General features: G+C 41.4%; 1 protein-coding gene across 1 annotated transcript in view; it reads right to left on the reverse strand.

Annotated features, from left to right (window-relative positions):
• Positions 1-10,731: 10,731 nt before the first annotated feature.
• tbc1d32 (TBC1 domain family, member 32) overlaps positions 10,732-24,082 on the reverse strand; it is a gene marked incomplete at its 5' end in the record, with an annotated part of 62,802 nt that continues 49,451 nt past the window's right edge. The window contains 4 exons of the mRNA XM_079290641.1: positions 10,732-11,586; positions 17,796-17,984; positions 21,058-21,198; positions 22,436-22,590. Coding sequence (XP_079146767.1) covers positions 11,467-11,586; positions 17,796-17,984; positions 21,058-21,198; positions 22,436-22,590 — 605 coding nt within the window. The 3' untranslated portion in view covers positions 10,732-11,466. The remainder of the gene's footprint in view (positions 11,587-17,795; positions 17,985-21,057; positions 21,199-22,435; positions 22,591-24,082) is intronic.

Genomic DNA, 24,082 nt, shown 5'->3' on the forward strand with positions numbered 1-24,082 from the left:
GATCTTGTAATACACATTTGTAGATCATGTAATACACATTTGTAGATCTTGTAATACACATTTGTAGATCATGTAATACACATTTGTAGATCTTGTAATACACATTTGTAGATCATGTAATACACATTTGTAGATCTTGTAATACATATTTGTAGATCATGTAATACACATTTGTAGATCATGTAATACATATTTGTAGATCATGTAATACACATTTGTAGATCTTGTAATACACATTTGTAGATCATGTAATACACATTTGTAGATCTTGTAATACACATTTGTAGATCATGTAATACACATTTGTAGATCTTGTAATACACATTTGTAGATCATGTAATACATATTTGTAGATCATGTAATACACATTTGTAGATCATGTAATACACATTTGTGACCGTTTTGAGACTAATTTCGCTCCATAGCTACACTACTATAGAACATGTTAGTAGAGCTACAATGTGTTTCTATCGTCTATGTAAGACCAAACCAAACAGTTAGCTTTCTTTCTTGAGGTCTTTTGTCTTGTAGCACAGCAAAATACAGTTTGAAAACCATTCCAGTAAAGAATGAATTTCATCGTTGTGTCGCATGTATTTAGGTTTTCTTTACCTCGTAGTGCACCAAGCCTGGATGAGCTCTTTACTGCCCCCTTGAGGCCGGGGAGCAGGAAACACTCTGCTGCCACTGAAGGAGGTGTGAACTGAAGTTACAGCTGGTGTGTTTTTTTCAAATGGCCACAACAGGTAACAATGAGGTCATTCCACTCTTGGAAAAAAAAAACTTTGACAAGCCACACAGCTGAGATGTATGCTTTATAGGAACGTTTTCTAAGCAGTGTGCACTGAACTACAAAGAGAGAGAGAAGGCTTCTAGCATGAAGACAAACTGACTGATTTTGCAAAAGTTCTATTAAAATGTAAATGTAATGAATTTTTGCTCAGTCTCTCTATAATCAGCTGTTGCATTTGATGTACAGAATGGCTCTACTGGCTTTGACTGACAGAGAGAGGAAAGAGTAGAATGAATCACTAAACTCTAAACAGTGTTTGGGTCCAAACCTGTCTCCTTGTCTTTGAAATCTTTTATTTTTTCACCAACGATCATGGCGAGGGGAAAAAGCAGACAAGGGAAATGTTATCGAAATAATCGGCTTTCATTGTGACAGCAGATCAGAATCGCACAGACAATACCCCATCAGCTGCACTTTAGCTTGTGTGGAGTGTAAGACATTTGAGCATAGAACTGTGTTTAGTAGCTATAATAAAAGTGTTCAATAATTCATACTTAAGAATTCATAATTAGTCATAAACATAAGGGTTTTGGAAATGCATAATTAAGATAAGCATAAAGTGTTTTTGGATTAGTAGCTAGAAGTAGAATTTGAGACATGAAGCTTTTGCCAAAGTTGCAGAAGTTTAACGTTTATACTGAAGGATTATCATAGAAGGGATTAAACCGTAACTGACAGTCATTGAATGTGTTAGTAAACTCAGGGACAGAAAGCCAGACAGGCGAATACACTCCTGGAAGTTAGCCAATAGGAATCGGGATAAACGGAAGAGGAGGTGTTTCGAACGGATGTGGGTGGTTTCATTTCAAGTCTTTTTCTCTCTCGCGTGATGGCTCTCAGAGGACGGACGGGTTTTATACCTGAGGAGCTGAGTTGAGTTTTTTGCAAACGGGGTTTTATTGATTTAATATTTCATGAAATAGTGTACTTCACTGTAAATATTGTACTTGCATCGGTGGGATTAAATTCCTCTTAATTGTAAACCAGTTTTGGTAGATTTCTTATTGCAGCGTGTGAACTGCACGAAGCAGCTGGACACACGCGTGGTCTGGCCTCCTCCACGTTGGGGTGAGTTTCATCCTCAACAGGAGCTGCTGCTGTGTGTGTCGTCGTAGCTCTTCATCTTGTCACTTCCCTCCTCCACTGGGCTGAGACGTGGAGGCTGGGAGGCCACCGGGGGACTGTCACCGACGGTGGCAACTTTGTCCCCAGACATGGCAACTTATCAAAACCCTGCTGCAGGGAAACGTGTTCACATGCGTGACTGTTTCCTCATGTGACACAATAGTTGAATAAATTGTGTTCGTTTGGGTTTTTTGGTGCATTTTTTTATTTTGTTCAGCCACGATAGCAGCCAAGTTAGAGGAATCCAAAACCCTTTTTGGTCCAGACTCAAATACCTCAACAACCATGGGCTGGATTGCCATGACATTTTAAAATTCAGGTTTGCTCGAAAAATGTACCCAGACTTCGGTGGTCCCCTGACTTTTTATCAGCACCACCATGAGGTCGTTTCTTTTCTTAACTATAAAACTGACATTCCCATCAGCTGTACTTTGGTTGCACGTTTGAGGACTGTTGTACACTGTATTAGAGAGGTTCAATTTGGTGTTAGATTTGATTTGATTGCAAAAATGGAAGCAACATTATGTGTAATCCAATCAGTTTTAAAGCTTTTCAAAGATCCCCAGTATTTTTTTTGTGTAAAAGCAAAAGTATATTTTTGTTAAGCCAGTAATCAGGCGGTGAGCTCCCTGACTGAATATCCCTGGCCCTGATGTGTAAAAAGGCGATTAAGAGGTTCACCATAAACACATTTAACATACTATAATATGATTTTTTTCGACATACTATACAATGATTTGTATGACTATTCAACTTATAATACTATGACTGTTATTTACTCTTTTCCACAAACTGTACTTTGGTATTTTTTATGATTTTACTCCTCGTACTACACTGTGGCTTTTTTAATGACTTTTTTTGGACAGACTATGCTGTGATATTTTGGGACATACTTCATTATTTTTTTCGACATACTGTATTATGACGTCATGCTTTTTTCAGCAGACTATACTATGGCGTTTTTAACTTTTTTCGACATTCATACTATGATTTATTTCATGATTTTTTTGGCCATACTATACCATGTTTTTTTTATTATGACAGTTTTCAACATACTTTGCCTTTTTATGACTTTTCTGACGGACCATATTTTTCAGCATACTTTGCTCTGATTTTACCATGACTCTGTTATTTACTTTTTTCCACAAAAAAGCTGTTTTTCATGATTTTATTCAGCGTACTTCAGCATGCCGTCTCTAGAACGTTTTGGGACGGACTATACTGTGACATTTTGCGACATACTCCATTATGACTTAACTTTTTCGACATCATTTTTTATGAATGTTTTCGATGGCGTACTATCCTAGGACAAGGTTATTACTTTCTTTGACGTTTCTTATGATATTCGACATTTTTCAAGGCATACTATACTGTTATTTTTATGGCATACAATACTATGATTTTTTTTATGACTGCATTTTATGCTAACACATGTTTGTCATGACTTTAACTGACATTTTTATGACAGTTTTTTTTTTTACCGTATCAATGTTAAATAATGGAGCATTTGTGAGAGCCAGGATTTTGAAGAATAATTTGGTTTAAACTCGTCATTTTCTATGACTTACTTGACTTAATCCCTTTGCTGCTCCAGGGATCATAAGCCATTGACGAATGCCTTCCACCCCCCTTGGTTGTTGGCGTTTTGTGCCCAGTTGAGCCCTCTCCCAGACTGTTCCTGGGGCAGCCTCTCTCCCTTGTTCCTCGGGAGTTCCATTTCCCATCTTGTTGGGTGATGTTTGTGGTCGATTCTTTGGTCGGTCTCTTTTGAATTGAATGCCGATGGGATCCTGGCTTGTTCTTTTCCACAGGTCTACATTTCTTCCTTTGTCTCTCCACCAGATGTTTAGTATTCTCCTGAGGCAGTCGTTAATTATTATTTGCAGCCTGTTTGTTTGCGTTGTCATTTCTCATGTCTTTGATCCACACAGAATTAATCTGTTTCATGTTGAAGATGCGTTGTTGTTTTTAGAGCTCTGAGCTCCAGATCTTCCTGAGCATATTCAACACCACCCTAGACCTATTGACCCTGCTCTTTTACATCTGTATGTGTCCCTCCGGGGGTGTCCACAACACTGTATGTGAATGCTTTTACCTCCTCTGGGGCAGAGCTGTGCATGAGGGTAGGGTTGCTGATTTTGCAGTGGATCTTCACCACCTGTGTCTTTGCTGTATTTGGGTTTGCTGTAATTCACGTAGCTTGTGAGAGACTGTCCATCCTCTCCTACATGCACATTGTTGTGTGTGTAGGGGGGGCTGTGTCATCTGCAAAGTGAGGGTCATCCAGCTGCTCCCACATCCTCCACTAAATCCTATTTCCTTTCCCGTCACAATCCAGTCGATCACCCGGAGAAACAGAAGCAGTGAAAGTAGACCGGGTAGACGCCCGTCTCGACATTAATCCTGTGGGAGAGCTGGCCTGCATGTATGATTTTACATGAGGTCGTGTCATATGGCTTCTTGATTCAATTTATGATCTTGGTGATAATGTCATTGAGGTCCATTAGGGCCCATCGTGTTGTCGTGTCTAAGCTTTCTCAAAGTGGATTAGGTTGATTTACAGGGACGTGTACCATTCATGGACTGTTCAGTGATCATGGTGCTGCTGTGCGGTCTGTGCATGAGCCGTCCTTCCTGAATCCTGCTCGCTGGTCCCGTAGCCGCTTGTCTACAGCGTCCTGAAGACAGTTGAGGTTGACCTGGTTTGGAACTTTACCGGGTACAGAACGCCGGCAGTTTCACAATGTGTCCTTCTGCCCATTCTGTGTGTTGCTTCTCCTATTCCCAAATTTGCCCCCAAAAAAGCCGTAGAGCACGTCTGTTGATGAGTTCATGTCTACTTTAAGGGCTTCAGGTGAAATACTGTCAGGGCCGGCAGCCTCATCCGTTTTGAGTAGCTTGCAGCCTTCATTTCTGGTTCTGTTGAGTCCATTACTCTTGATTAGAAGCGGCATCTTGGCTACTGGAATATGTGGCTGTTCTGCCGGTGGTGACCTGTGTAGGATGTCTTCAAAAAGCAGGTCTTGTATGTCATTGAATTGTTACTATGTCCCAGACAATATCCGAGGATGATTTATAACTCCGTTGTGACCCTTCGACTCGCCTCTCCACCCGTGTTCTCTTGTCACCTCTGATGTTCTGTTGTACTCCTTTTGGGCCAAAGCTTTTTCAGCTCTTGCACCTATTTGTTGTCCAATGTGCTCGAGGCACTGTGGTTATTTTGATGCATTCTGTGAGTTTTTCTCACGACATGATCCCCCAGGAACTCCCCATCAGAAACTAATGGGCATGCACACCTCGACTCTCACAAATACACTCGATAACATCTATTCTCAGGCTAATTCAATCATTGGTACAGTCAATGTGATGTTAAAAAACATTTCTAAGTCCCACGACCCACTGTTGTATAATATGATGTATTGCTGTAGATTACCCAACAGTATATAAAGGAGTTGAAATTAAAATATCTACAACAGTAGAATGAAACATACACAATAATGCAGTAATTAAATCACAGAAATATACATTTGTTAATACCCTGGTATATCATAGGCGTCTGATTGTATTACGGTTATGGTTGAAAACTAAATCAATGCAACTTAATTGGTGTGACAATAAATTGCTGCCCATGGGTTTTGGGAGTCATTTCCAGATTGTAGCGATTCCTTTCAAGGCTTTGGCAAAGTCCATTTTTGTGACCAACTCTCTTGGTGATACAGAAACGTCAGCCTTATCCAAGCCACACGTCATTTCCAATATTCCAAACCTCGTCCCTTGTTTGCTGCAAGGAGCCAAATGCATGTAGCGGTAGACCCTGGATATTACTGGATATTATTGGATTTATGGGGATCAGGAAGCCAACACTAGATTGTTGAACTTGAGCCTGGTCTTACAGTCTGTGCAACAAGGGAGTGTGAATGTGATTTATAATTCTTGGCATCTCGGCACCACATTTCCCAGACTATCTGACAGGCAGCAGACGTGATAGCAGCATGGTTTAGGCACTGGGACTCGGGGAGAGCTTGTAGCATGCATTCCATACAAGACCGGGCCAAACTTCAAATTAAAGAAAGACCCAGCAGAGCCCTGAGAGACACCACACAACAAAGAGGAGGTGGAGGGGTCCCATCCTCACAATCAATACATAATTCTACGTTGGTCTCGTCACTAAAAGTGTCAGTAAAATGAAATGCAAAGTTCTGATTGTGTCGTTGTTAGAGATGCCAATGACTCAACATACTTATCAATACGCCTTGTGTAACAGTCTGTATCATTGATCTCCATAGTCCTCTGATTCAAATGCACAGGATGAACAATACTCCCTACTGTGGACAATATTGACCATAGCAAATGGAAATGCAAATACCAAATTCCCTTAAGCGCAGAGCTGTTCCAACGCAGCGCCATGTGCATATACAATGAGAATATGACATCTCTGGCCGCTACCATCAGGGTGCGGGAGACAATCTGCAAACAGAAGCATTACAAAGGCTGCCGCAGCAGCCAGAAGAAACAAGTCGGGAACGGAAGATGAAAAATGGAGACAAGAGCCTGATAACGGGACAGGCAGCCAACCTTCAGCAGCCAATGTAAGAGCTAAAGATTCAAATCAGAGGAAGAAAGGATGAAAGTAGTTGAGTATAATCAAAGAATCAGTGACACTTCTAAATGAGTTCAGAATGAACATCTGCGAGATAAAAGCCAAATAAAGATAACAGCGCACCGTTGATAAAAGGAAAAGGCTTACAGACATCTCGAGGCTCTGAGCAGAGCAAGGTGTGTCCTCGCCGCTGCCTAATCAGCCTAATTACCTCCAATTATCTGCCTCAAATTGCTTGCTGTCAGGTTGCAAAGTCCATAATCAAGATCAACAGCACAACAGATCATTATACTATGAAGGTTGCCATTATAATCATCATCTCTAAACTGTATCCCCTTCTGGGGTCAAGCCAGCCCCTGCTACGATAATGAGGTTTTCATAGCTAATTGAAATAAACAGCTCATTATGTCAGACTGTTGGTTCTCTGCGATAAATGCGAGGGTCAAACTCAACAGTGACCGATCGTCAAACAAGTGAAACAGCTCGGTGAAGAGGGACAGAGAGGCCTCACAACATTACATCCCAACAACATGGAGGGTAACAACAGGTGGACGTCGAATGGTTGTTTCCTACCAGTCCAGGCATTAGTTGGTTTCATTCCAGTACAGTATAAAAAGACGAAAGGTACCTTCGGCCAGTGCCACTTATGCTGACATCTCAATTAGTTTTTATGTAAACATGCTGCGATGCTGCTCTTGTATTAATATCTGAATGAACCACACCTGTAATGTATACATAATGTGTAGTAAATGGGATAAAACAGAGCCAACATCACTGGTACAAACAATGATCAGCAATGATCAGGACAAAAATGATCATCTCGAACACTTCCTGTCACCGAAACACGAAGAGCCATAAACGTGTCCACTCCTCTGGACTACAATTATGTCGTCTTGATCTCTTTGATCCCGTGCCGTTCATTCCTGCAAGTGAACCAAGTTTTATGGAAATATCAAAGTCCAACATTGAGCTCCTCATGCCTCGGAAACGTCCCGAAGGACCCGACTTTACTCATCAACCTTCTGAGGACACAGAACTAAGCGCAGTTTATCAACAGTCAATGAAGAGTCATATTCAGTTCAGCTCTGAAGTTCTCTCACAACACAACAATAGATGCCGCTTACAGCTGAATTAAGGCCATGCTCACACTTGTTTGTTTTCTTTGATCTTACCAAAGTAGAAGAAGAATGCCTTTGACTGCCAGTTCATTTAGAGTTCACATCTAATTACAAACAAAGCAAGATATTTAAATAGTTGGTCACATGCAGCGAGAGGTACATCTTTCCTTAGGGTTGAGGTTGTTTTACAATCTGATCCAGTTTTGAATCCACCGATGAAATCCTGATCCTTCTGAGTCGCTTATCAAATCCATTGAGGTAAGTACAGTATAGAACTTGAGTTTAAACTAAGATTGTTGTTTTCTTTGGTAATCCGAACATTTTAAAAGCCCCAGTAGTCCCTCTGCTTCAACTAACTTCTGTTAATATAAAGACTTTCTTTGTGTCTCTGTCTTAAAAAGGTTAACTGTCACCCCAGCTGGTGCGCTGCCAGGCTGTGTTATAAAAAGAAAAAAGGGGTCAGACGTCCCCTCACTCCACAAAAGTTTGTACAGTGACGTGAACTAGCGTAGCGGGCTGTTTGGAGCTAGAAGTGCTTTCCTTCTGAACATCCATTTCTCTCAGCAAAGTCGAGTTCCATCGCAGTGTCTCGAAGACAAAAAAAAACGTTGATGTTTTAACATACAGCTTTGACAGATAACGGCCCACTACTCTCTCTCCCCACTACATCGATCTCCCGCTCTCTCGTACTCTGCACAGCGCTCAACAGAAGCAGCAGCCTCACGGATCCAGCTGATGAAAACACTGCATCGCTGACTGACATGGGTTGTATCATCGTCCCACCACTCACTCTTCTGGTTTCCTCTTCAAGCTCCAGAAACTAGAGCAAGCGGTGACGTCTGGTAACCGCTCAACAGTGCATTTAAAAGGCAGACTGGCAGAGCGCTGGTGAAACAATACACAGCCAGCCAGTAGTCCAACTACTGAAACCAGTGATCAAGTCAAACTCGTACTTTTTGTCTCATAACATCGACTGTCAGCGGCTTCCCCCATGGAGGCTGAGGAGCATACTTTATTAGTTTATATTATATCTGCAAACCTATTCAAGTAAATGCATGAATAGGAAAACAGTATTTCCTTCATTTCTTTTAAATTGACGGGCCACACTTGGAAACAAATCTCTTTGCTTCTTAGACAAAGCAACAATAACACACTCAGGCAACGGCTTGAATGAACTAAAAGCATTACTGCTGGCTCCCAGTCAGCCCCTGAATCAAATTTGAAACTCTTATTGGTTTTCACATCTGTAAGCAGCCTCACATCTACATGTTTATCCGATATGCTCGTTCCACATGAGACAAATATTAATGTTACTACAGAAACTGCTCAGAAGCAAACTTTCTTCCTCCGAGTGTTTTTCCTAATAAATTGAATGTGGCACGACGTAGTCTCGGTTTGTTTTTAAAGATGGTGTTAAAGCCAGCCTCCAGCCCCGAATTGTCGTGTAACAGCCACATTTTTAAGTCGTCCATTTTTGCTAATCTGACGGCACAGAGACGCTATTATTGTCATCAATCCAGCTTTCGACACAGGCGGCGTAACAGATCATTATTCACTCACCATATCCAAGCACACCCGAAGCCTATTTTTATGCTTCAAGTCTATTTTCTTCCGTTTGGATTATGAAAACTTGTTTGACGGACTTAAAGCTGCACTCATGAAAAGGTCGGATCCCCTCATTTCTATGGAGCGTTTTAGTGTCTTTCAGCTTCTTGTGACGCCGTGTTCAAACCAAACGCGGCTGGACGCAACGGAGAGGGGGCGTGGCTTATCGCCCTGAAAGCCGTTCAACTGTCCGCCATTAACCATGGAAAAATAACCTCCATTTCTGCTTAGTACGTGTTGTGGAAGTCACAGATATCCCGGGAAACTAAACGCCGTCATGTCTGGTTCATAATATTGTTCAGAGGAGCTCCGTGGATTTTATCAGTGTATTCACTGTGTGTAGCAAACCACACGTCGCTGTTTACTACAGCTGTATGTACACAAAATAAATAGATTTGGCATCCTGTCATTGATGACAGGAGGAGCAACTCAACGCTGATAGGCTATCGCGCTGCGGCGTAACGCGAATATTTCGCCTAAGTTGAAAAATTTCAACTCATGCGTTTGGGGCGATTTGGCATTTGACGCGAATTTGCGCCGCGCCAGTCTCTTCGCGTCTGTGCATAGACGGTGTATGTAATCTACTTGCATGAATAATTCGCGCCGCATTTGGTGTGAACGCAGCAATAACTGTTGTGGTTCAGTCTCCCAGCTCTCATCAGCCTTTCTTCTAGCAACAAAGCTCTGATGAGCCGACTGTACGTTACCTGTCGAGCACCAAATAGCAGACAGACAAGAATAGAAAGTAGATGGTGAAAATGGTGGAACATTTAGCAGCTAAAGACCCAGATGTTGATAGTGAATATTGAACTGGACATTCATCAGGTCAGCAGAAACACACCGAATGCATGCTGTATTGCTGTACATGTCTGAGGGATGTATGAATAGGCAAGTCTTAAACAACTTTCAATACGTAGGTAGGTTCAAGCGCTGAAATGCTCTGCGTGTAGTGCTGTTTTTTTACCATGATAAACATTTGCTCAATTCCCCTCGCTGTGATCCACCACCTCTGCTGTGCCCTGCACATTTCCCTGGTAAACACGGCTGCTGTGGGAGAGAGACGGATGGATGAGATGTGCTCATTTATCATTCAGGTCTCAGTGGGTCTGAAGAGGGACGACAGGACGGCGGTGCCGGGGGAGAGAGAAAGAAAAGGCTGTGGTTACTAATGAGGGTTCATCACGATGATAAAACCTTCCTCATGCGTCTTTCATACTAGGGCCTGCATAAGTACACAAACAAGAGCTGGTGAGCTGCATTGTTGCGTGTCCTGGCATTGATGTGTGTCATAGCCGTGAGACCTGCACTGGCCTATAGGGGACCTTGGTACTTTAGCAAACCGTGGCAACAGATCTGACAAAAGATATTTGAATATTTAATATGAACAAGAACATACAAAAGATCTTAGATATTCACATTGTAGGAGAAAATAAATACAGATTGTAACATTTTCTAAATGTGATTATTTTTAGGTCTTTCAAACAGCAGCTGTTGATAAATGTCACATACTTACATCAGGTACAACATGCAGGAGAATTATATTTGGATTTGTGGCAAGAAATCACGTCTTCTTCAACCTGCCACTCTAAAGGATAAGCACGGGGGTATTCTGTATCTTTTTAAACGGTGTTAGTCCGTCTCTCAATACTTCCAAAGCCTCATCAGTCGGCCCATTTGGTCCCATCAAGGACGTACATCTTTAAAAACAGGCAGGGAGTATAAAGGGTTCCGTAACTACCTGAAACAGCTGGCCCCCTGACTCAAACAGGTGTTAATAGTGCATTTGTTGGGGACTATATTCACATTCGGTGCACTACTGGGTATCTAAAGCAGAAGGACATTAGCAGGATCAATCCGTTGTTGGTTTTCACCTTTCAGTTGGTTTGTTGACGATAAGAAAAGCACAGACTATCAACATGCTTATCCTTTAGTTTCATGGAACAAACGGGAGTTATGGGGTTCAATTCTCTTGCAGTACTGTGGCCCAAATTTGGGTTTCCATCACTGTCCTCACAAACTGAAGCATCTTCATGCTTAAAAAATGTTTTGTTGAGATTTCTCTCACGTGGTGGAGAACATTGTTGCATTACACCAGGAGATACACTCCAGATTACTAAATCTGATCCAAGCTGTCATTCATTTGAAAGGTACATTAAGGTACCAACAGCCAATCAAAACAATGTATCTGTTATAACTTATGGAACATAAAAACTTTGCCCATTTTCTCACTGGACAGGGCTACTGATGGTTTTCATGTCAGTGAGAACGATGTGTCTGTAGCTGCGCTCCAGTTCCTCCATGAACGGCAGGTAGTCGCTGACTGTGAAGCCCTGGATCGGATCCTCCTGCAGGGAAAAAGAAAGTTGGAGTTGGACTTATTAACATTGTACCATTTTTGTTTGCACACATAAAAGTGAGTTGCAACTCAGCCTTAGAAAACAGTTGTAATATAGTTATAATGGCACTACTATTTATCTTGACTTGAATTTGGAGACGGCACATTTATAATAGAAAGTTTGCATTACATACTCAAGGCATGGAGTTTGAATGGCGTGGTAATTGACCAGGCAAAGAGGGTGTAAACAGAAAGATGCTATAGGTGGCATGATGTGAAATGTAGGATCCAGCATTTAGTGGAGCTTGATCCTTACTGGGGATGAAAAGCAGGATATCTCGACCCCTGCTGCTTTCATTGTCACTGTTCCTTTAGCTGGAGTATTCTTAACAGCACAGATTGTCAATTACCTTGCTTTTTTTGAATTTCTTATATTGAGTACATTTGACCTATCTTTTAGTGTCCAAGAAATAAAGGTAGAGGTATGCAGACAGATAATGGTTTGGTATTGAGTCAGAAGGTGGCTTACTCTATTATCTTTAGGAGGTAAAGTGTGAATAATTCAATATAATCTTTTCATTAAAATGCTTTACATTAAATTCATTTCAAAGTCACAGGAAATCAAATTAAATCTCTGGGAATCGAATGCTGCTCTGCGGCAATAAACAACATCCTTACTTAGCGTTGGGAGAGTTTATGTGTCGGACGAGCAAAGCAACGTCTTAAGTTCCGTGTCTCTCGCTGAAGGAAACGCACATCCCTGTGCGTTTCCTACAGGGATGTAGTCGCACAAGCAACGGTTCCTGCTCGTCAGCCGATAAAAACACCACGTTTCAGTGTAAATAACATCAGTTAAGGTAATGTTACATTTGTGAGTGGAGCATAGCTAAGTTCGCTAGTGTACAGTGCGAGACGTGCGACGTGGTTTCACACAAAACGAAATGTTAATACGACAAACTTGACGTGCAAAGATATTTCTTTAAATTGACAAACGTGTAACTCATGCCCCAATTCACGTAGGATATAAAAATGAGTGACTACTTTCCATGTTTTTTCGGTTTGGAAGCACTAAGCGAGATACAATCAGTGCTATTCTGCTTCAACTGTGGTCTCCTTTCTTTCAATCTTTTTATTTTCAGTTTACACAGGAGTACGAGATGCCACTCACAAACAGAACAGTACGTAACATACCTGCCAACCACACAAACAACCAATCCCTGACACACAAAAAAAACAAGAACAAAACAAAAATAAGTAAATAAATAGAAGTCATCATCCTTCCACTAGATACCAATAAACATGAATATATCTCCCTGGGCGTCCCCCGGAACCCGAAGTTACAAAAACCTCCCTCCTACACACGTCCACTTTTCAGCCCATACATTGTATATGCCAAATATTGTCCTCCACATGAGTTACATACAATATGGCGGCCAACCATACAAACAGTCACACACAGTGACCAACAAAATATTGTGGACCTTCTTCCTTCAGAGTCACTTAGATCCCACGATTGCAAAACCTCTTAGTAGGATTTCGGCATGTTCCTCTCCAATATAATCCATAACAGGGTCCCAAACAGAGAAGAACCCATCTATGTCTCCATGGAGAACATGTGTGAGCCGTTCCAGTGGGATTAATTGAAGAACATTATAGAGCCAACTTGAAACAGATGGTTTTGCTTCATCTAGCCAGTGCTGTAAGATTGACAACCGTGCACAGTACCATAGAATACTGAGGATTCTTTTATATCTGTTTAATACAGGTGAGGCAGCGTCTAGGCCTAAAATGCATTGTAGAGGATTGAGCTCAATAGGACACTGTGTTATGGAGGATATTTGGTTACCAATTTCACAAAACACAAAATGTGTGAATTACCGGGCAGAGCCACATTAAGTGCACGTAGGTTCCTACATGCTGCTTGCATCTTACACATACTCCAGAGCAGTCCTTGACATATTTGCTCCTGCAGTATGGGGTAGTTTGTAATTTATGTATGATCTTAAACTGAGTTTCTTGGAATTTGTAATTGCTACATATTCTTTTGCTATTTAACGTGATTGTTTTCCATTGCCGATCTGTGATTGCAGTTTTAAGATCTCGTTCCCATGATTGCCTGCAGCTGTGAGTACTTATATTGCTTAAAGAAAACAGTTTATGGTTAACAGTTATTTTTTTCCTCTTCAGCTGACAGACCTGGTGGATGATTGTCTCTATCTGTTCTGGTCCATGACCTTCCTTATATTGGGCTATAGAGTTTAAGAAACTGTGTATTTGTAAACATCAGAAGAAGTGAGTCTTGGGTAGCCCGTACTCTTCCTGAAGGTGATTGAATGATTTCATCGTGCCACCTTTATAGAGATCATTTATTACCTTAATCCCATATGTGTTCCATTCTTTAAAACCAGAGTCCATGCAAGAAGGAGTCAAATCTGGGTTATTAACAATCGGTGCATAAAAAGAGTATCTTCTATTGTTGGAGAATGCCTTCTTTACCTTTATCCATGTGGTGTCCTTGTTATCCTCTAATACACAGAAATACTTCTACTTGTGACCCCTCGTCAAAGGACAGACGAGTTGTGAGCAGTTCAATCGAGTGATAATGACCGTTTTGTTTGAATAATTCTTAGAGGTAAATAATAAGAGGTAAATCTATGCAGCATATCACAAAAGAAAAAGCTAAAATGAGGGAAAAGTCAGAAATGATATGATTTTGTGTATTTATTTTCACTCATCTACTCCACTAGAAATTGAAATACCACTGCTTTAGATCAACGATGTCAGGTTCAGGATCGCTGTGTCCTTTATAAGATATCATGCGTGTAAATAAAAACAAAACACGAAGGAGTAAAGAGCAGAAGTAAGAAGAAGATCATGAGCAAATGAAGCACTGGGTTTCTATTATTCAATAGGGGCAGATAGAGTGACTGCAGAGGGGTGATTGTTCAGAGGGGAGCAAGTAATGTCAGGAAGAAATGAGTTCTCAGTCTGATACAGGGCTCTGCTCCTGCCATTGTTCAAGGCAGCATGTACTACATAACGCACACTTTATAAGAGAAACATCTCCTTTAATAAAAGGGTATTGTGAATTAGAGGTCACATATAGTTATTTGATATACTGATATTAATAAAGTGTAGTACCAGCTAACTTTAAGTCTATTAAATCCATATTTTCTTTGTGTGAATATCCTGTCCATCCGGATGGTTAATGGACCAGTATTATTATTCTGCTTGTCAAAATGTAACAGCACTATACTACAGTAAGTATAGAAAGTCGCCCACTTGTTGGCATCTCTATTTGAGCCAGGATTTAGCAAAGTGAGATTAATCCTGAAGAAACATCCAAACTAAAGTAGCTTTGCCGGTTCATTTATCACAGCTGACACAGTTACTCCGTGAAGGAGAGGAGAGATAACCAGTGGGAATCACTTGGGAGTGGATTTTTGGTCTGTTTTTTTCTCTGGGAGAATCGAGGAGGGTGGAAAAGGAGGAGACGTGTGTGCGTATGAGTGTGGAGGAATCAGGGCCTGCATGTATACAGTGATGTTCAGTTGGATATTTTCAATCTGAACAGGTGTCACAAGCTGCTTAATGTTTCTCATAATCTTCACGATCTATGAATCATTAGGTACACTAATTAATGCATTAATTACCAAGGTTGCTAAGCCTGTCCTCCCATGACAAATGAGTGGTATGAATATTGGATGAGTCAGGATTTGCATAAAAGGTAGTTAATAGGAATATATCAATTACAGAAGTTATTTTGAAAATGAAGCTTAACAATATTGACTTGCAAGGCATTCTGCTCATCTTGATTTTTTAATTTTACAGTTTGTATATATTGCTTGAAGAGAAGAAAGGTTATAATTTGTCAATTGTTATTTTAATCTCGTTTGAACCTGCACATGAGCAGGAGGAGGAGTTTAAGGTTAGGTCAGGTTTAGCCAAAAATAAACTCAAGATGTAAAGTATGTCCGGAGTCCGGACACACACACATAACTATGTAAAAGTCACATCACTATGAGCACTTTCAGGGCAAAACAATCGTCGCCATTCAAAGTGTCCAGGTGGTGAGTGATTCGCATGTTGTATGTGCTTAACTAGGACGAATGGTACCAATTGATGCCAAAAGTTCTATTCGCACTAGTTGTACCATCATGTGATTTAGAAATGATCCCTTGTGTTTTTCGTGCAGCACATCTGCATGGGACACGAAAGCTCTGTATTTAACTTCAGTCATTATCACCCGGACATGATCTCAAGGCTCTGCAGAACATCTATAAGCAGAGAAAACAAATATTATATTCCATTTTTGCCAAATGAGCCCCTAAATGTTACACACTGTCTCTTTAACTCCCTGTAGCTCAATAAAAGTGATGTCATAGTGGAAGGAGACGAAGTTTACAGGGACAATTGCCTTTTTCTCAGAAATGATTTGACAAACATTAAAAATAAGAAACATATCTTCATCATATCTACAGTATAAAAGCATGATATGCATGCATGTGGTGCTAGGCAGTTTGACTCTGAATGCATTACGACAGAACTAAAGGCATCTTATTGTTTGTAGCCTGTGAGTCAGTAGCAGAGATAACCGCTGTCTCTTGTGTCCACTCCTCCCATCAGCACCACTGCAGTTAAGCTCCACACACACACCATTGTAACAAGTCATGTGGCTTTTCAAATTTTAATTTAGATGAAATATAGATATACCCCCGTAGAGACGGGATAAGCGAAGAGGGGTGCAAGTCTGTGTGTGTGTGAATAGTAAAGAAAATCCTTTAACACCACATCTGTCAGAGTAAAATAATTCCGTCACATTGTTCCCACAGAGAGAGACAGAGGGGGACGATAAGGCCGCTGGACGCAAACCTGCATGTCTGAAACTATCAACGGTTCAGCTCAGGACGAGGTTTGTGCGAGTGTCTCTCTCTCCCTCTCTCCCACACACACACACACACACGCACACACACACACTCTGTCTCAAAGCTGTCCCTCTGATGCCACAGCTCATTAGAGGAGCTTCCTCAGATAAAGCCAACACAACTGATCTTTTATTCACAAAAACTGTCAGCAGCGGCTCGTGGCGATGTTAACACCAGAGCGATCAGCCAGAGACTAGACGGACCGAAGCGCTTAATGAGTAATGACGAGGAGTGCTTCGTGTCGAGCCATGCCTCATTCACAATGCTGCCGTTTAATGTTGCCTTGGATATTGGGAGTCGGTTGACATCTTGGACCGGAACGTAAGTCCTTTTGTGAAACCTTTGGGGCCACTCTTCAATTCAGAGTTCATCCAATTCACAGAGCAGAACGCGATCCAATGAAACGCGTTAACTTTCAGAATTGGCTTCTTTTCACATTATATTTTTTTTATTCATTGCGGATGTTAATCATGGATGACTGTGGAATATAACAGGGGAGCTGAACTGTTCAGTGAGGTCCTACCACAGCAACTGCATAAGAGTTTTCATATTAAATCCAGACAATTTACGAGCCCAAATAATGAAGTATTTCTAATTTATTACAGCGCAATAAGGGAGTGCTTCTTCCAAAGAAAGCCTTAATAAAGCATTATATTGCTCTCTTGCTTTGTGCTTTTGTTTCCTAACATGAGTTTTGCTTTTTAACTACCTCGCCCATTGATGTGTGTAGAATTCCCCAAATGATGTTACTTGTACGTTCTTTGACACCTCTATAACATTATTGTAAGCAATATAATATTGCTTTTATTTACAAGTGGAGGATGCATTCAACGATAACCTCCGATAAAAATAGAGCATTGCAGCACAAACAAACAAAACAACCTCTCAAAAGATCACCGTCACCTATTGATCAATCAGTAAGCTGTGCTAATAAAGGGAAAGGAGGAACCAGCGAGCAAAGCAGTGCTGATCAGACAATTACGACACCGAAGCATCGTGTGGAAGTATTTCGAAAATATGCTACCTTGGTAAATTCAATATCCTTGAGTTTCAGACTGTTGGTCTAATAAAACGGGACATTTGAAGGCATGATCTCTGGGATATTATAATGGACATTATATCTTCTATATTCTGACATTTTATTAACCCAATGCTTTGTTGATTGATTGAGAAAATATATAATAATATAGTAAATATTTCCTACTGCACAATGCCACCTTCAGCTGAGTTTAAATGGAGTTTGACAGGATGTTCTGTGTATGAAATATACTGTAGTACTGACGCTTCATCTCACCTTGAGGAAGACCTGCAGCTCCCGGGACTGTGTAAGCTGAAGGATGTCTGGCTGCAGATGTTTGAATATGGACACACACATGTACACCTGGTAGTCGGGACCCATCACCACACAGGTGGACAGGTAGTGGCAGATTTCTGTCCAGTCCAGGTAGTTCCAGAAGCACTGAGTCAACCAGTGGAGGCACATCTGTGGTAAGAAAAGCAGTGATTTACAGGAATATAAGATGATCAGAAGATGGTGTAAGAGTTTTCCCAGCAGGCTACAGGGCTAAAAGTTTACAAATAAAAGACGGAGGTTGATTTGTAGATGCAAGCTCAGCAGGATTTAAAAATGGCTTCTGTATTTCACAAGTAGCTGTCAGACTCTCCGCCAAAACAAAGATGACAATGTGGTTCTGTAGAAAAGTCTTGCTGCTGCATTTTAAACCAGATGGCAATATGAAAAAGGAAAATAAAATGAGGTTTAATCTCATTACCAAAGTAAATCTACCGGTAGTTTTTCAGTTGGAAAAAGGAGAAGAACAGAAGATGGACTTGGTATCATGCATAGGGATTGTACATCAACCGTATTGACTGTGATTACACTTATCTCTAACTGGAGAAACCAAGAGTAAACTCAATCTTCAAAGTATCTACCTGAAAATATCCCAGCCCTTCCCTTCAGGCCTTCCTCCTCCAAAACATGCAAAACCGCACTGCCTGACTACTGCTGCAGGAGTGCGAAACGCAGCGCATCCTTGTCATTGCTAACCATATCAAACGACATCATGTCTCAATGTAAGAAAACAGCTGAACATAATGAACATTAAGCTAAGCTAGCATGTATTGGTACATGTTAACCCGCCTAGCCTTGTGGAGGACTCTGGTCATGCGCGGGATCACAAAGTCGTCAGTAGGATTTCTACTCTGGGGGAAATTAATGTCTGCACAAAATGTCACTGCAAACCATCAAGTATGTAGTTGTGAACAAAGGGGTGGACCGACATCACCGAGCCCTGAGCCATGCCATTGGAATGGCTAATGAAGACGGCACATGTACTCTGAGTGCACAGCCTCACAGGGAAGCACCGCTCATTGACAAATGTGTCGGGATCGGTAGAACAACTCTCTTCATTTGGCTGAACTCAGCTGTTCTCGATGAGATCAGAACTTTTGAGTCAGACAGAGTTTCACACCCGCACATCCAGTTTATCCAAACAGACAACAATCAGTGCACTCGCCGCCTTTCAACTAATTGTCGTGCCAACAATTAGCCACTGTGTTCACTAACGACACGAGTCTGCTCACGCACACAGAACAAGCCCCACTTATGCTCCATAAACATATTAGATTATTATCACCCCCCCCCCCTCCTCAGCTACAGCCTAATGGAAATACTGACAAACTAGTGTGTTGTAATAAAAACAGGGAAGGAATGGATCCACGCTGCGCTTTGTTTCTAAACCCTCGGGCAGAAAAACAAGTACCACAGATACAGTACAGTCCTTTCTGTGACTGTAAATCCCTTCAAGGTTCTTCCAAGAGCAGCTCTTCTTTTTGTGAGAGCAGCAAAACGTGCTGCTGTTAGTCTTCCTGTGTGCTAACGCTGAGGGTGCACTGGTGAGTGACTGGATTCTTTACTGTAGTATTCACTTTCCTTCTGCCACAAAGAGGCTTTTAGATGCCATTATAATCTTACCTTGATATATTTGTGTGTGAAACACGGAATGTTCTGCGGCAGAGATGAGTGATAATTCAATATCATTGTTCATATACTTTTCAGCACATTATCTGTTCTCCGGCTTTGTTGTCCTTCTTCCTATCTGTTATGTCTGTTTCTGTGCAAGTACATTTAGGGATGCAAATTCCTTGTTTGTGCACAATGTGCATACACACTTATAGGTGCTTCTGAATACATTTGACATATTGCAACATATATTTATCTCTTTCATTTCATTTCCATTTCCTGATATCGCTATATTACCACGCCCTCTGTTGTTAACACCATAACATATTGATGCTTGAAGCTGCACTATACTGTATTTTCATATTAACAGTAAAATATAAAAGACATTTGGACAGAACGATACATTTAAAGACGCCATCGCGGACTTTGAACAAGTTGTTGCAGCCCTAAACTCACAGAGTCGGTGAATTGAACTATAACTCGATAAAAACAACCTTTGAACCGTAACAACCTCAATGTGATATATATAAATGATCAGTATGGGGAACTTGGCCCACTAATGTTTTAGTGCGCCTAAAGGCCAGACATTGCCTCTTGTTCAGTACACATGAACAACACTATCTCCCCCCCCCCCCATCATTGACCTTATTTATCCTTTACCTACCACAGGTCACTGCTCAGACTAACACACACACACACACCTATTCTCAAGGCAGGATGTTTTAAATGCTGACATATTCTGTGGATGGATTTCGACTGAGGCCTACGTCCACACACATTCAAACACAAGCTCTACTCTATGAATGTCAGAGGTGTAACACGCTTCATTTGCCACTGCTGCTTTGTCAGGCTTTAAAGCTCAAACCTTTGGAATAGATACTTCCAGTTCGAACTGAAGAACAGGTGCCCGTTACCGCCGAGAAGAGCAAAGAGATGAGCTGAATGTTAACGTTTTACTCCACCCTGGAGACGGAGAGTTCAGATCTTTGATGCAAATGCGGCGAGTGTTATCAGCGCCCATGCTGCCGTATATCATGCGAACCTCAACTGTCAACCACCGACACGCGGAAGACAGGATCAAACATAAGAGGATTCAAGGTGAAAGAACCTTTCTTCTGTCTCGGTGTTTGTGAGAGAGAAAGTCGGTGTCAAAGGAAATAAGCGCAGAAGAACAAAGATCTAACTTTTCAACTGCTATTTAAAAAAAGCAGAGGGAAAAAGATTCAATGTCAAAACCGCATTTTGTTTTTTTAAAGTCTAGTAAAGTGAAAGTGGATTAAAAAGGGAGGCAAAGTGTGCTTGTAAAGGCTTTAAACTCTGTTTTGGGTCTTTTACTGACATCATGAATGAAATATTCAACTAAAGTGACAAAACAAAATGAGCGGCTGACTTTGGCAAAAGCAATGCAAAAGAAGTAACTGTGTATCCTGAACTGCATTGTTGTATCATTCTATCATTTTGAACTTATAATCTTATAATCACTTATAATCAACGTCTGATGAGGATCAGTCTTTTTCTAAATCTCAGCCCAAGAGACAATTTTGCACCCGTCAGCTTGTAGTGAACGGTTTGTCCATTTCTTTCCAGGTCGTACCTGTGACGGGGTGAAGCCAGACATCCTGAAGACAGAGTGGACCAGAGGAACTTCAGCTTTCAGCAGCATCTCCACATAGTGAGCTGTACACCAGTACACAGGAGGGATTCCTGATTCAGCTACTTCCACAGGGAAATGGACCTGTCATGACAAACACAAGCTTTTTCATCTCGGGACATTTTTAGATTTAAAGCTGATTTCTGTATCCGTAAATATGTCCAACTGTGCTCATATTACTGGTGGACATTCAAACAAAAAACAACAGACGCATCAATTACAAGCTCCTTGTTTAGTACTCGATGCTGGTATGGAGATGAAAACAGTCTTGAATACTTTCATTTTGAGCAAATGAAACAGAAAGAGCATGCTGCTTTGTGTTCATGCCCACATTCCCTCCTCAGCTTGCTGCTGCCTCTTAATTATTCGTGCCCTGTCTCTTTTCCATGATATTGACAAAATCGACCACACTGAGTACTTGGAGACCAACTGCTCTGTGGAGGAATTCACCGGCTGCATCTGCATCATGAACACTAAGAGCACGTAACCGACGAGTCCAACTGAGCTGCATCGACTCTGATGGGACGAGATGCCTGAGGTTGGTATAATGATACAACTTCTCCCCTGCAATTTGCAACGATTGAACAGGCTGCGTTTTCTTTTACTCTTATTTCCCCTCATTTATCACTTTCAATCGTCTTTGTTCTGGTACTACTCTTCTTTTTCACCATGTTGAAAAATGAAGACGGAGTCAAACTCAACGTCACTGTGAAAATTGTTCATAGGATTCATCACCATCCTTATTTAATTATGTTTTCCGTGCTGTGATTGTTGACGTGCTTTGTATGAAAGAGGAGGGATTAAATGGGACGGAGGCCGTAGCCGTTAACGGTTGGGAGGTACGTTTGAAATGTTCATCAAAAATCACATGAACCTCTCTCCACGCCACCCACACACTCGCACGCAGATATAAAAAGCTGCAAGACGACACTTGTTTTAGCCCACATTTACATTTGGTAAATGGACTTGTACTTGTGTAGAGCCTTTCTAGTCTTCCGATCACTCAAAGCACTTTAACACGACACGTCAATCACACTCATTCATACACCCATCAGGGCTAGTTAATCATTCACACTTGCTCACACACTGATGGCACAGCCTCCGGGAGCAGTTTTGGGGGTTAAGTGTCTTTCCAAAGGACACATCGACGTGGACTGGAGGAGCCGGGGATCAAACCGCCGACCTCCGCATCTCAAACTGTCTCCTGAGCAGCAGCACCATGAGAGCTTCTACAGTGTTAAATTACTGCATGTTCAAATACTGGCTGTTGTACTTTTGAATACACTGTACCGTAGTCGTGTTTGGACATTGTTCTACTCACAGACGCATGTATCCTCGCTGGCCAGATGAATGCAGAGGTTAGCAGAGAGGAGAGGTCGAGTAGAAAACCGAGAGACCGGTTCATGTCTCCAGCCATGAGGAGGAAGACTGTGGAGGCCAGCCAGTCGTGGCCTGGATAACCGTCCTGCTGAGTGACTGGAGGGCCAAGTTAAAGAGCCAAACGACTGAAAAGATACTCAGACAATACAAAGACAACTCAGCAAAGCTCAACAAACATAGCTCTTTACATTAGTTTTGCAACATGAAAGTGGTCCATTGATAATAAATGAGACAGATGCATGCGGACCCATACAGATCTTGAATTGCCTACAAAAACGAGCTTCTGTAACACAAATCCAATTCATAACAGCTTAATTAATGTAAAGTACTACTTTGTATGCAAAAATAAATCAGATTGAATTAACAATCTCTGCATGTTATTACTACGGTAATAATGATCTACAGAGCTGTACATCAGAGTGCCGTAGAAATAACTAAATCTGACTTCACTTGACATATTTTCTGGCAACAGCAGGTCGTGTTGAATTCATGAAAGCGTGTAATTAGTTACACGCATATTATCAAAGCTGAAATTCATTGATTTTGTTTATATTTTAAAGGATTTGTAGGATTTGGCGTCACAAGAAGCTGAGTGCTAATGTTTTGTTAAATAAAGCATTACACTAACACCACTTTACTCTCAACTCACACTGCAGCGTGTCAACCACAGCGTGAGCAATGCTCGGACAGTCAACAAACCCTGCTGCACCAGACCAACACCTCTGAACAGAAAAACAGCCTCCGACAAACACACCTGCAAAGATCTAGCCCTCTGTTGGCTGCATCGCTGTGGGAAGTTATGATTTTGGGGATCTTGTTCTATGAGGAGTCAAGCGTGAATCCTGTGAGAGATTCAGCCGACGTGAATTACAGGTGGCACCACTGCATTGTGAACACCACGTGACGCCAGCAACGGCAAGAATACAAACAAACACGATTGGAAACACCGGGGCCACAACACAGTCAGACTCTTGGTTTTCTAACTCACAGCTTTCTCGAGAGGTTAGTTCGAGCTCTGATGCATTTACTCCTTAAGCTCAGTTTCATTTAGACATTGGAATAATTAAATCAGATCCTGCGGGAAGCAGATAACTGCCCTGATATGCAGGTCCTGTTGCAGGAGGACTGTGGAGCGATTAGTCAGGGAGTGAGAACGCAATCTGGCTTTACTCCAGAAAACAACCCCAGGCGACCGACACACCTGTTTGTTTATGTCTTTCTGCTGATTTGCTGCCTTAGAATAATGCAAACCTTTAACTTTTGTTTAGGTAGAATGCACACAGGAATATTTAATATGCTATTTGCCCGTAAAACATTCACTGGATTTAGTGTAACAGCATGTAAAATATGCTTCACAAACTCAGAAATGATTCAGGTTATAAATACTGAAAAGGGAGGAAATTGCAACAGAGTGAGTTGGTTGGTTTAACCACCTGGTCAGCCCTCAGTAACGAACACACTGTCGAATAGCACTTCATGCTCTTTGATTGGCAGACAAGCCTCATCTGTTTGTAGTCCACTCTGTCGAGACAGCATTTGGAATGATAAAGAATTATAAATAAAGCAGAGCCTGAAAAAACCATCACTC

Source organism: Melanostigma gelatinosum, assembly GCF_949748355.1.
Source record: "Melanostigma gelatinosum genome assembly, chromosome: 19".
Classification (NCBI taxonomy): Eukaryota; Metazoa; Chordata; class Actinopteri; order Perciformes; family Zoarcidae; genus Melanostigma; species Melanostigma gelatinosum.